This window comes from Gavialis gangeticus, unplaced genomic scaffold (assembly GCF_001723915.1).
Source record: "Gavialis gangeticus isolate Ggan-Ray unplaced genomic scaffold, GavGan_comp1, whole genome shotgun sequence".
NCBI classification, from domain to species: domain Eukaryota; kingdom Metazoa; phylum Chordata; order Crocodylia; family Gavialidae; genus Gavialis; species Gavialis gangeticus.
Genome location: NW_017729024.1, coordinates 118,230,999 through 118,244,531, shown reverse-complemented (window position 1 = coordinate 118,244,531; position 13,533 = coordinate 118,230,999). Strand labels below are relative to the sequence as shown.

The window sequence follows — 13,533 nt, the reverse complement described above, 5'->3', positions numbered from 1 at the left end:
TCCTGTCCAGGGCAGGGGGTCAGACTAGAAGATCTGCAAGGTCCCTTCTGACCCTACATCTATGAATCTATGTGAATCTATTAATCTCTTTCTGTATTTCTCTAAGCTAGTAATTCTCAGCTAGGGTGCTGTGGCATCCCAGGATGCTTTGAATTCCTTTCAAGGGTGCTGCAGGGTTTCATGCAATGTTAGCACTGTTAGGTGTGGAAATACGATTCACAAAATAAATGCAGGAATTTCAAATAAGAATCCATAGCATTAAAAATATCCTGACCTGCTGTGGTCTGAGTGACTTGCAACAGAAGAAGCACTTTATTATTTTTCCACAGCCAAAATACAGGTGAAAACTAAGTGTTTTTGAAGGGTGCCGTGAGTCTAATGAAGAGGTGTCTTAAGTCTGACAAGTTTGAGAACCACTGCACTAAGAAGACAATTCACTGATGTGCTTGTTCTGTGTAGTTTGACCAGTCACGTGTGCATTTAGTCAGTAAAGTTGGCATCCAGCAGGAATGCTTTTGAGTTAGCAACATATGAATTGCTCAAATATGTGAAAGAAAATAACCCTAGCAAACACATAACTGCATTTTAAATCCCCATTTCCAACATGTGACAGAAATGGATTTGAGAAAGGCAGTGAAGTTGCTGATAATTTTCTGCTTTATACGCATTGCTTTGACATTGTGACATCAAGTTGCTCAGAGTGTTTCTTTGGTCACTATTTTCTTCTTGCAGAAATGAACAGCGTTTTTTTGCTAGCCTGTTAGCAGGCTTATAATGCTGCAAACACACATGATAATAACTCCTCTCCAATTATCAAGTTGTAATTTTACTGGTAATTTTAAAATGTATTGGCTTACTCACTGACCTGAGAAACGATCTCTTTTTTTATAAATAGAGCAGAGATTGCCTAAAACTGGGTCCACCTGCAGAGGGAGAGGTTGTCCAAGTGAAATGGCCTGATGGAAAGCTGTATAGTGCAAAATATCTGGGAACAAATGTAGCTCACATGTATCAGGTGAGTGCCTTTCTTTATTACTATGTGCCTGTCTTCCAAATGTCTTTATGTCTGTTACAAATAACTCATTCTGCTCCAGACCTGAATGCCCCTGCTGGTTTTAAAACGGTGGAACTTGGTCATGACTCCTAAAGGGTGATGCATTCACATTAACTGGTGAAATGGCCCCAAATGTTTACAAGAACAATACAGTCGTAGAGATTTGTAATTCTACTTGTCCTCCAGAAGGAAAGCAATTTTATAGGAATCTGGTGTTGTTCAGTGGAGTTCTTCCTATGAAGGTGGAGAGTTGGATTATTAAGACTGCAGGGTGATACAATGTTGTTCTCTTTTTGCTGTTTGTTTTTATTATCAGGTAATATTTTAATGGGTACCTGATATTATGCATCCAGAGGCAGTTCCGAAAAGGATGAAGGACAGTGCAAAACACAGTAAAGTAGCATATTTTCAGCCTTTTGATGAGGCGATGTTATGTTGATTGACCACATACTTAACAGTGTGTTATATACTTTGTAAAAGGAAAAGCAAATGGAGGACTGTGAGCAAGACACAAAATCTGACTTGTGGTTTCAGAGACAGCATATTTGTGTTTTATAGACATGTATTTAAGACAGATAAGTTATCTTTGAGTCCCCAAGTGGATAGCGGAAACTGCACTAAGAATCAGTAAAATAATAGCACTTTTTAAGAGTAAGAATGTGTTGTATTTTCTTTATATATCTAGTGTTTTTCACATACATTATTCTTCCTATTTGAGAGCTTCACCACTTCTACATGAAAGTGCTCAAGTATTGCAATATCCACAGTAAATGGAGGCACGCAGAGGTTAGGTGACTTCTTCTGATAACATTTTCACTTCTGCCAATGACTTTCAGTCAAACTGAGGTCCCCAGGTTCCTGATCTCTTGCACAAATCTCTGAACTCTACTGGTTCCCTTATGTTTACAGCCTGTATTATGTTTTGAAGATAAACGGATCTGCATAAAAACCTGTGCACAGTTGTTTTATAGACCGGCTTATCTTTACAACATTTTAAAAAATATTCATCCTCATGAGAACCAGTTTCACAGGTAGAAAAACTGAGGCAGTGAACTGAAATCTTCACCACCCCACCCTTCCCCTCTGATACCATTACAAGGGGTGGAACTACATAAGGAGGTTCTGAAAGGCCCCTGTCTGCCGACAGGAGAATTCCCTTGGCATAGGAGCTATAGACAACCACTCTATTGCTGCCTTTCAGTGACCCCTTGCAAGCCCTATGACAGGGGCATGGAGAAGGCAAAAAGGGCAGCGTGTTAGGTCAAGGTTGCCACACACGGTACTGCAGGTATTCTGACAAATGCAGCAGCCCCAAGAGCAGGGGTGGGCAAAATATGACCCATGGGTTGTATCTGGCCTGCCAGTTGATCCTGTCTAGCCTGCCAGCCACCTCTGGGAGCCTCAGGATGGAGGGATGTGCCCTGCACCACTCTGCTTTGCCCTGCCGCAGCTGGGGCTGGATAATACAGCACACATACTCCTTTATTCTCCCCCCACCCCCGGCATCCATCCCCTCTGCCTGGCTTCCTGTTGGTGCTGTGACTGGCAGCTGGGCCCACATGGGACAGGGCATGAGGTGTACTGCCAAGTAGCCATCCTGTCTGTCTGCTTGCTCACCACAACGAGCCACTGCCACTGCAGCATCACTAGGAGATGAGTCCACATCAGCTGGGGGGTGGGGCTTGGCTCAGGGCATTGGCCCCCAACTTTTCTGGTGCAGCATGGTGGCAGCAGCTCATTGCAGCAGGTGGGACAGCTACTCAGCATGCTGCATTGCACCCTGTCCTGTGCAGACCTAGCTGCCAGCAGCCACAGTGCCAGGACTGTGCAATGCCAGCAGGAAGCAGGCAGGGAGGAAGGGATGAATGCAGGAGGATGGAGGAGTCTGCGCAGTATGCAGCCCAGCCCAGCCCCAGCTACAGCAGACTGGAGTGGCTCCCAGTTGGAGCCAGTGTGCTGGATAGGATCAGTTGGCATCTCCCCAGCCCCACCTCCAGCCCTCAATGTCTCACCAAAACTCTTTAAGCGGCCCTCCAGTCAATAATTCCCCACCTGTGCCCTAGAGCAAACCGGAAAGGCTGCCCCCTAAATTATATTGGAGGCTATGAATCAGCTCAGGGTTAGGAAGCTCCCCCATTGTATGATTGGAAAAAAAAACCCTTCAACAAACCTATTCTATTCTGATAAAGGAATTCTTATGTAAGATTTCTCTCATGGTTATGTGGAATTTACAGAATTTGAAGCCAGCTGTGTGTGCAGGGGACACAACCATGATCATAAATATCCACATTAGCATCTAACTGGAGACTTGTTTCTCTGTACAAATCCTAGGCAGCATTGTGCATTTTAAAGACAATTCTGAAAATCTAAGACTTCCATGTTTGGTGTCTCAGTCATTTTATTTATTTGTATGTTTCTTTTCAGTATCCATTTGTGAGCTTCACTGGATAACTAAATTGTCCATGTACCCAATTAAATGCTTTCTAGTAGTTTCAATTAAATCGTTAATTTATGATGTTCTAATACAAGAAAGCCACGTGGAGGGAACAACAAGGTACACAGAATGGGAGTGTAGCAGCAGGTTTTCTTTCTCTATTCACTGTTTGAATGCATAATATGTAAGTTTGGTTTAACATGTGAAGCAGGAATCTTTATTTCTTTGTGAATAATTGCATGATGAATGCATACAAAATAATACATACACTGTTTGTCAAAATTGCAACATATGCAGTTTGGTTAAAATGGGATGAGTTAGACTACCATATTGTATTCTGTCTAAATAATTGTATGACTGAATAGCTTCATCTTCTGCACCATAACTGTAGGTTTTTCCAAAATCAGCCACATCTTGTGGCCCGGTCTCTTACCCTGGCTAGCTCCTTGATGTTATACTGGTCTTCAAGAGAGTAGAGGTCAATAGATATTCTATCACCTGTGGTTTCCCCACATTCATGTGTGGCTATGTCATTAGAACAGCCTCATTTCCACATTGTCTTTGTTCTGCCTACTCTTGCTTGGAGGTAAGCAAACATCTCCAGGTTAGCTTGTACATGTTAATCCTAAATAATATCCTTACCAATAACCTCAAGAGGTTTGCTGTCTGGAGTTTTGTACTCCTGGTAGGGTCATCCATGGCAGCAAGGTCAAGAGCAACATTTCCAGACTAATAGCAAGCCAAAAATAAAAATGAAGCTCCTCGGTGGTGGAGCAGGTGGATGAAGGAAGACTATTTCACAGTGGCTGCAAAGATGAATAAAGGCTGCAGCAGAACAGAAACCTCTGGTCATCAAGATTTTCCTTGCCACTGAATTAAGGTTTCCTTCCTATGAAGTGTTGTGTGGTTGCTGATGCATAAGGGCATACATAAAACATATTCAACTGTCTTCCTTCCATAGCAAGTCCTACAGTGATGGGTGAGTGGTGACAGGGGCAGGTGCTAGTGACCACCAGAGGCTCCTAGTCATGGATCTACATGAAAGCGATGGTTGTATGGTGGTAATTTTGTACTTGGTACTGAGATGTGTGCAGTTCATCAGCTGCAACCATGACTGGGATCCACTCTGCTCACCTCGTATGGTCAGGGACTAGAAAAGATTTCTTAAACTTAGGTTTTCATTTCACCTGACTAGAAAACCATTTCTAGTGCGATCACTCAGAGTCCGAATCAAGTAATGAAGTTTGTGACCTGGAATGTTCACACCCTGATGGATAATCATAACAGTGACTGACCAGAGTGAAGGATAACACTCATGGGAAAAGAACATGTACTATTTGATATTGACACTGCTGAATTTAGTGACTAGGGACAGACTTTACAAATAAACAAGTATAAGTGATCCGAAACCAATTTAAACCTGTGACAGAACAGAAGTTCAGTGCACATAGACTGCTTTCAAAATGGCTGAAACCAGTTTAAGATAGACCTGGATGGATTTAGTATCAGACTTAACTGGTTTAGGTTAAACTGGTCTCTCAAACTTCTGTCCCAGATCCCCTCTTGACATAAGTTAGATCTCATTCCCATGCATCCCAAGACGCTGTGCAGATCCCTGCTAACTCTCCTCGCAGGTTACACAGACTAGCCTCTGCTCCAGCTTGTCTGTTCCAGCCCAGTCCAGGGGCCCCAACCCTGGGTGTCACAGAGCTCAGGCAGCCCCACCAGCACAGGGGTGGAGGGAGGAAACAGACCCCTCTGTCCTGGCCCTGTGTGCCCCCAATTGGGGTCTGCACAGTATGGGGGAGGGAGGGTCCATTCCCTCTCCACTCTTCCCCCCCATGTCTGACAGGCATGGAGCACTGGCAGCCTGGTGGAGCATGTAGGGAAGAAAGCCCCCATCTTTGGGACTTCCCCCCCTCCCACTATAGAGATTCTGGCTAGGGGGCTGGGGCAGGGGGATTTGTTCCCCCCACATCTGCCTGCCCCCATGGCTGAGAAGGTGGTGAGGGGGCAGGTCTGGGACATTTGTAGCCTGGTAGAGCTGGGAGGCATGCACAAGAGTCCCCCACCTTGTGGCCTTGGCCAAGCATCTGCTTGTCTTGGCCAACTGGTGAGTGAATTTGTATTCTGTTCATTAATGGTCTGATCTACACAGCTTAGAGGATGTTGCATAGATTGAATCAATTCTGCCTCAAGCTTTTTGACTATCTGTACTTAGCCACTGAGACTAGATGTGCAAGAGTGGGGTAGTTTACAGAGCATGGTGGTGGCTGGATCTTTTATTGGAAAGGAAAAGCTGAAAGACAGACATATGCATGGCACTGGTGTTGCTATGAAGATCCAGATTTTTACTCAGATTCCAGAATGTCTGGTTGGCATCAGTGAGTATCTTGTAGCTCTTTGTCTTCAAATGGCCAACAGAAACATACAAGAATCATCAGTGCATATACCCTGACTCTTGATGCAGATAACAAAAAAATAATTCTGTACTGAACTTGACCAAGTTCTCCCAAAATAATGGTAGACCGGGCATCAACTTTGAACTGTTGAAAGGAATGCTTGGAAAGGAAGTAGTGGGGAAGGTCAGTTAAAATTGAATTCTCCTTCTGAGCATGTGTTTGGAATATGATCTCTTCATTACAAATTCCTTATTCCAACAAACCAACATATGGAAGACATCATGGATGCATCGCCATTCAAAACACTGGCACCTGATTGACTGTATCATAGTACATGTTTAGGACTGTTGTGTCCTCCATATCACCAGAACTGTGATTAGGGCAGATAACTGCTTGATGGATCGTAGTTTGATACGTTCTATACTAAACATTCATATTGCCCCAAAATGATGTAAACAAAAGAAGCAACCAAGGAAGAGGTTCAAATTTGAATGCTTGAATGCAATCATCTTCAGCAGTGCTTCAGTGGGAAACTCTCTGACCTCCCTGATGATCTTAACACCATTGATCACTGGAAGAGCCTCAAGAAATGCATCCATTCCATTAGTTATGCAAAGAATCTCTTGGCTTCTCCAAAAAGAAATGATCAGAATTCATTGTCTCCCTGATTTACTTCTGAAAGTTTAGGGTGTTATTTCTTTTGGTCATCTCAGGGCTGGCTGTGTAGTTTTCCTAATAGACTAGGGGTGTCAGTCATCTGGCCTCATGGGCCAGATAAGTTGCATGGGGCTGGTCCACCAGCCACATTGAACTCACTGCCCTTCTTCCCCATCAAGCGTGATCTAGTGCATTCAGCCTCCACTTTGGATGCCCTGGGATTGCTCCACATGCAGAACCTGACTGGTCTAGGACAGGCACTGTATGCAGCATCCCCTCCAGCCAATTCAGAACCCATGTTGCATGCAGATCCCGCCCTAAACCAGCCAGGACAGGCACTGCATGCAGTGCAGGTCCTGGGCCAGCTGGAGTGGGTGCTGCATGTACCATAATCCCAAGCTAGGTGGAGTGGGCACTGTGTGCATAACACAGTCTCAAACTAGCCAGAGCAGGCACCACTTGGAGCATGGGGCCTGCACCCTGTGTGGGGCCAATCTGGCACTCACCTCCTCCTACATGTGGGTCAACTCTGAGACCTGAGGCTGGATGATGGGGATCCACTGGCTGGATCCAGCATATAGGATCTTCACACACCTAATGGATTCCTTTCTTGGGGCTCTCCCAATGATCAGTGGTGTCAAGATTATCAGGGAGGTCAGAGAGTTTCCCACTGAAGCAGTGCTGGAGATGATCATTTTTAGCAAGGTCTTTCTTTGACACCCCTGAGTTAGACCATGGATTTGTGTAGGATGGCAGGGGGACAGGGAAGATCCTGCCTCAGGTGGGGATTGGACTGAATGATCTCTGAAGGTCCCTTCCAGAACTACTTTTTCTATGGTTCAGTGAGAATGATAGAGAAATTCAAGCGGTCATTGGGTGCAGACAGAAGTGACAATTTTCACCTGATTTGGCTACAGAAAGCAGCTTATAGCTGTGACCAAACACAAGTGCATGGCTGCAAACACATTAAAAATGGCTGATTGGGTGAAAATCTGACCCCTTATTGCATGAGGTATCATATAAAGACATTTCAAAATGTAGCGTCTTTTGCAACTTGTCTGCTCTGTTTTCAGAATGGGAGGGGGGAAGGAGTGAAGGGAGTTCAGTCTGGGATTTTTTTCAACCTCCCCACAACCCCCTCCCGAGAGTGGGGAAGATTTATTGGAGCCTCCCCCCTCCAATTGTGAAAACAGTGAGCACTAGCAGAGAGCCTGGCTGTTGCTATGGGAACCTGGCTGCAGGCTCCCAGCCGCAGCTAGATTCCCCTCCCCCCTGGAACCACCAGCGAACTTCTGTTTGGTCCAGAGAAATGTAATTTGGAGTGCTTTGCAAAAATCATTCTGAGTTACAGCTAGGAGCTGCACTTCTGTCTGTACCTTTCACAGTTAAAGGAGAGCTGTCAAAGCTTAGCAGAATTACATCATCTCCAAACCAAGGCAAGACATTTAACACCACATTAAAGCTGAGATCGAGAGGAAAATTTGAGAGCAAAACAAAGAGAACAATACCATTAAAGCCATTCCACAACACCCCATTAAGGACTGCCTTGCAGATGCACCAAGTTGTCAAGGGGCCTTAAAAACCATTACGCAGATGAAGGAACAACAAAGCATGTGGTCCTAGCGATACCAGCTCACCAGTTGCACATTATTATGAAAATCTGGAAACATGAACAAATTTCAAGTGGCTTCAGAGATGCCAGAGTTGTTACCTTGTTCAAGACAGGAGGTTCATCAGATTGCAATAGTTATTGTAGTATTGAACTCCTATTCATAGCTGAAAAGATCCACACCCATGTTGTCATCAGTAGATGTGCTTTCCTAGCTAGGGAGATTTTACCCAAGTCCTAATGTGGTTTTTACCACATAGATGCACTAGATATAATATTTGTTTCTACAGAGGAAGTGCCACAAGCAACTTCAATATCTTTACATGGCCTTCATTAACCTGACTAAGTCCTTTGATTCAGTCAACAGAAAGGCCTTATAGGAAATCCTGATGAAAATTCGTTACCATTGTCAGACTTCATCACAATGCCATGATACCAACTGTCCTGAGCAATGTCTTGGAAATGGACCCTTTCACTCTTAGAACCTGAGTCAAGCAAGGATGGTGATTGCAACAACACTTTTTTCCAATTATATCACATCTATTCCACTTCTCATTGCTGATTGACTTTCATCTGCAGTCAGCATCCAGTATCACGTGGACGGGAATCTCTTTGACATAAACCAGCTACAATCCTAATCCAAGATAAACAATAATCAAATCCTCCATTTCTGATCTTCAGTACACTGGTGGTGTCCTGTTTGCCTGCTCAAGTGAAGAGCTCTAGATCACTCTTGATTGTTTCTGTGTAGTGTATGACATGCTTGGACTCACTGTCAACTTCGCCAAACAAAGATTTAAAACTAAGTTTTGATATATAGTTTATCGGTGCTACATCGGGGTATACATAGCTTAGATCTAGTCCTGCAACTCTTACCTGCTACCTATTCTAATCAGCAGGGATCCTGGTTTTCCGTGATAAAAAATTGCAAATTCTCTGATAAAACCCCCAAAATCCATGATTTAAATTAAAGGCCCCCCACAGTCTGTCTGTCCCCCCCGGCCTTGCTGGTGCCCCTCTCTGCCCCAACAGCCTCCCAGCCCTGCTTGTGCCCCTTGCCCTGCTGGAGGGGGCCCCCAGCTGCTAGGGCTATGGGACCAGAGACTCAGGTCCACAGCTCCCTGCCCTCAACAGAAGGCATCTGCAACAGGAGCACAGAGCCAGCTCCCGCACTGCTGACTGCCTGCTGCTGACTCAGGCAAGGGCAGGGCTGGCTCCTGGTGGCCATGCACACTCCCAGGGGAACCTGTGCCCCCAGATCAATGCAGGGGGCAGGCTGTGGGCTTGAGCTCCTGCCCTGCTTCCCTCCCATGGGGCTGCTGTAGCTCCACAGGCAAGACCTGGCATGGCTGGAAACAGTGGGGCCATGCCAGAATTTCCTTGCTCCCCCACTGCACCTCCTGCACTGGCTGCTGCTGTGAGTGGTGGAGCCCCTCACTGCTTCCCTCAGTGCAGCCCTGCGTGCAGAAGGTGGATTGCTGGGGCAGCGCAGAACGAGCAGCTGCTAGGAGATCCCCCTGCAGCTCCTCTGTCCCCAACCATACTGGGTCGCAGGGACGGGAGCAGGGCAGGAGCTCAAGCCGGCAGCCTGTCCCCCACACAGGTCTGGGGGCACGGGTCTCCCCTGTCCCGTGAGAGTAAACAACATAGAGTGTGCAGCCGGCTCCACATCTCCCTGCTCCCTGCCAGCACTTCTGCGTGTAGCTTCCCTTAAGGGCTGCTAGGGCCACTTTGGTTTCATGTGCCCCTGGCCAAGCGCTCCAGCCTTGAGCGGGGTGATGTGGAGCTGGCTGGGCACTCCTTGTATTTCCCCAACACCTCCTTGCTCGTGGCCAGAGTACCTGGCCAGGGGCATGTGAAACCAAAGTGGCTCTAGCAGCCCTTAAGGGAAGCTGCACATGGAGGTGCTGGCCAGGCACTCCATGTATTTCCCCAACACCTGCCTGCTCCCTCAGCCAGCTTCCACCCCAGCCCTGCCCTGCAACCCCCCAGCCTCCTGCAAGCCCCAATTACCACTTCACAGGCTCCGGGAGGAAAGTGAGCCTGACTTAGGCCTTGCGACTGACTAAAAGCCACAGGTTCCACCCTTCCCCCTCTCCTTCCCCCTTCCTCTGACCCTCCAGGCAGGGTTGGGGCTTTTCTGCCGTTTTTGCAAACAGCTCTTGCAGGCTGGAACTCTACCAGCCTGCAGAGCTCTTTGCAAGAGGGGGAAATCCGTGGGTTTCTCTGCTAAAAGAGAAAATCTGCATTTTCTCTGATAAAACCAGGAAATCCATGGTTTTCTCCATTTTTCCATAGGAAACAGAAGACCCAGATCCTTGGTAAACAGTCAGATAGTCAAACAGGACTTCAGGATTGGGTCCTTTATGAGTTTTCTGCAGACTTGCTTTTAACTGAAGTTTCTAAAGGAACTCAAACTATGTCTGACAGGCGAAATATTCTACCAAATGTTTTTTAAAAGTTAGTAGCTATTGAGAAAGGTATAAATGGTTCAAAGGCTCAGTATTTTAGCATTCCCCACACCTAGCTACATTTCCTTTCTCATTTTCTGCTAAAGGGGTTCATGTTAGATTAAATCTAAACCTAAGCATGATAAAGCTTTTCATCTTCTGAACAGAGCATTTTAAAGAAATTCCATCAGATTCAGTGTAATTCTGTTAACTGGTATTTCCTTTAGTGTCACTCATACCTTCTTACTTTTCATTTGGTCTTGGGTACCCTTGAAACACAAGCTGGTAAAATTAATTTGTATGAGTTAGAATATAAAAAATGAATGTAAAGAACATAGCAGCATATTGTTAAGATGTCTTTATAAAGCAATGTTGTATATTTTGATATTATTTACTATTCCTAATCAAATACATTTGAATTCTTTTGTGCAAATGTCAGTGCTGGTGTTGCAGTCCTTCTGCACTTTAAGCTAATGGTGATTATTTATGAAGTACATCCCTAATTTTTAACTGTGGAGTTAATGCTGTTTCTTTGTATTTCCTTCGTAAAAATAAATAACCAAACATTTGTAAATGTTAAATTTCCTATATCTCTGTACATAAATTGTTGCATATGTCTGGTGTTGGAGAGCTTCCAAGGATTGTAAATAATGATTTGACTTCATTTTTAAAATTCCTGTTTCTTAATCAGGTTGAATTTGAAGATGGGTCTCAGATAGCAATGAAGCGGGAAGAGATCTACACCCTCGATGAAGAGCTGCCTAAAAGAGTGAAAGCACGTTTTGTAAGTATTTGCAAATATGTGTTATACTCTTTAACTTACTCTAACTGTCATTCAGCTGAGCTGAATTTAGCCCCTCATATACTGTACAGGGATTTTTGTGAAGAGTCTATGCAAGTGTGACTGGGTAAATTAACACAACTTATAAAAGTGTACAGTGGCCAGTGAGAATGGTTTACTTTTCTTCCAGTACAGAAAAATACTGTCATCAGGCACATCTCTTGACTGTTGAAAGGGACATCTGTCAGATCATGAAGAATCAAGTAAGGAAACTTCTCACATTGACAGATGCACTGTTTGCTCCATACTCTTATCAAGTACATACAGTGTTTATTTTAACTTCCCAACTTCTCAAAGCCTTATAGTTCTGAAATCACAAAGTTTAACAAAATACAACAAGCTGAATCTAAAAAAGTAGGTACTTGTCCAAAATGCATTTAATGGAAAAACTTCCAAGGACTCCAGTGTGGTTTGGATTAGATCTAAAATGTTCTCATTTCCTGACAACCAATATGTGACAGCTAGTTGTTCATGTACAGTACCATATAATATAAAATGTAGGCTCATTATAGACTAAGAATGGTTTCTAACACACAACTACTGGAGTTAAGAGGAAGTTTATATTATGTACTAGCCAGCTGCCCATCATGAATAACAAGAGTGTTTCAGGGAGAGTTTACATGCCCTCCCCCTTCCCCTCCCCGCCCCCGCCTTTGGGGCTGGCCATGTAAACAGTGACTGAAAAGAGTCATGGTGCCAAGAGTTGACCAGTTAAGCGGAGTTTGGCTTCATGGTCCAAGGAGGTGGGCAGTGTATCAGAAGAGAGGGCCCCCTGGTTTTTAGCCCCTTCTCCCAATGTCTTTCATGTATTTTGCATCAGATAGTCCATGGATAAAATTTACGAGCAGAATTGTGATTGGGGGCCATAATCAAGTGCTTCCAGGGGATTACCCACCACCCCACTGTGGAACAGACCCCCTTACTTGCTCTCCCTTTGTCCCCATGAGTCCTTTACCCTTGGTTGGCCAGTGACCCTGCTTCAAGCAGAGGGGTGCAAAATGCTGAGAGCCCTGGCTTTCCCATGGCTGTATAGTCGGGGCTTTCTCTGGGAAGTGGGAGATGTAGGTTTGTGTCTTGAGGGGAGCCTAGGACCTAAGTATTCTACTTCCTGGGGTAGTGTGCAATTTGTCAAACAGACCCTCAGTCTTTGTTTACTCTGGTGGTATATTCAGAGACTTGTGTAGAATTTACATACCTTTCCCAGGAAGAAGTGGATCAGAACAGAGCAGAGAAGCCAGAAGAGCCCTGACACATGTTGTGTTTGTGGTACGATTAAGATGTTAATTGCACCATAAATAGTAACCCTGCCACACATTAAAGCCAATTTGTGGCATGATAATATTGCCAGTGAGCCACAAAGATGTAGCACTGGGCAGTCCCAAAGTCTGGGACACAAGTTCCCCTTACCCAGTAAGAAGCATCCACCTTGAGGCAGCACTAGGTCCTGAACCTGGTGCCTCTGCCAGATCTCAAGAGACAGAAGGGTGGGTAGGGAAACTGAGCCCAACATCAGGGAGTATCTCCTTGATGTTGGGCTCACTGTGTCCCAGACCTTTAAAAAACAGGTATGTAGCTAAGGCTCCCAGCAGCTTAGCCACTTAAGTCCTGGGGCACCCATGGAAATGGCAGCTGGGAGCTCCCTTCTCCCCAGCTGCATGTGCTGCTTTGTGGAGTGATGCATTGGCAGCTGGGTTGCATCCATAGTTTTGGAATCTCCCCAGATGTTTGGATCCAGACACTGAAAAGAGGGTCATCGATCTCTTGTGCATAGGGAGCTATAAAGACCCCCCTTCCCTCCTGCACATGGAAATGGTAGCTGGGGACTGGGGAGTTTCCTGCTCCCCAGGTACATGCACAGCTTCGAACTGCAGGGCAAGGCAGTTTGATGGTTCTCCCCAGGTGCTGGCAGCTGGAAGTTGGCAGTCATGGGCAATTGCTTATGCCGCCATGCATGTCTTGCATAATATTCCTGAAACCCCAGTCACGCAGGAGTCTAAGAGGGGTTGGTGAGTAACCTGGATCATGCCTGAGCCTAGGTCAAATCTTGTTGCATTGAGGTCTTTTCAGCCCAAAGTGGAGAGGCATA

General features: G+C 45.3%; 1 protein-coding gene across 2 annotated transcripts in view; it reads left to right on the top strand.

The window, feature by feature from the left end:
• KDM4C (lysine demethylase 4C) overlaps nt 1-13,533 on the top strand; it is a 532,790-nt gene that overhangs the window by 510,673 nt on the left and 8,584 nt on the right. Inside the window, exons 20-22 of one of the 2 annotated variants that reach the window (XM_019517601.1) lie at nt 896-1,015; nt 11,298-11,390; nt 11,578-11,650. In XM_019517601.1, the coding sequence (XP_019373146.1) occupies nt 896-1,015; nt 11,298-11,390; nt 11,578-11,619 (255 nt within the window). In that variant the 3' untranslated portion in view covers nt 11,620-11,650. The remainder of the gene's footprint in view (nt 1-895; nt 1,016-11,297; nt 11,391-11,577; nt 11,651-13,533) is intronic. The other variant, XM_019517600.1, reaches the window with a different exon arrangement.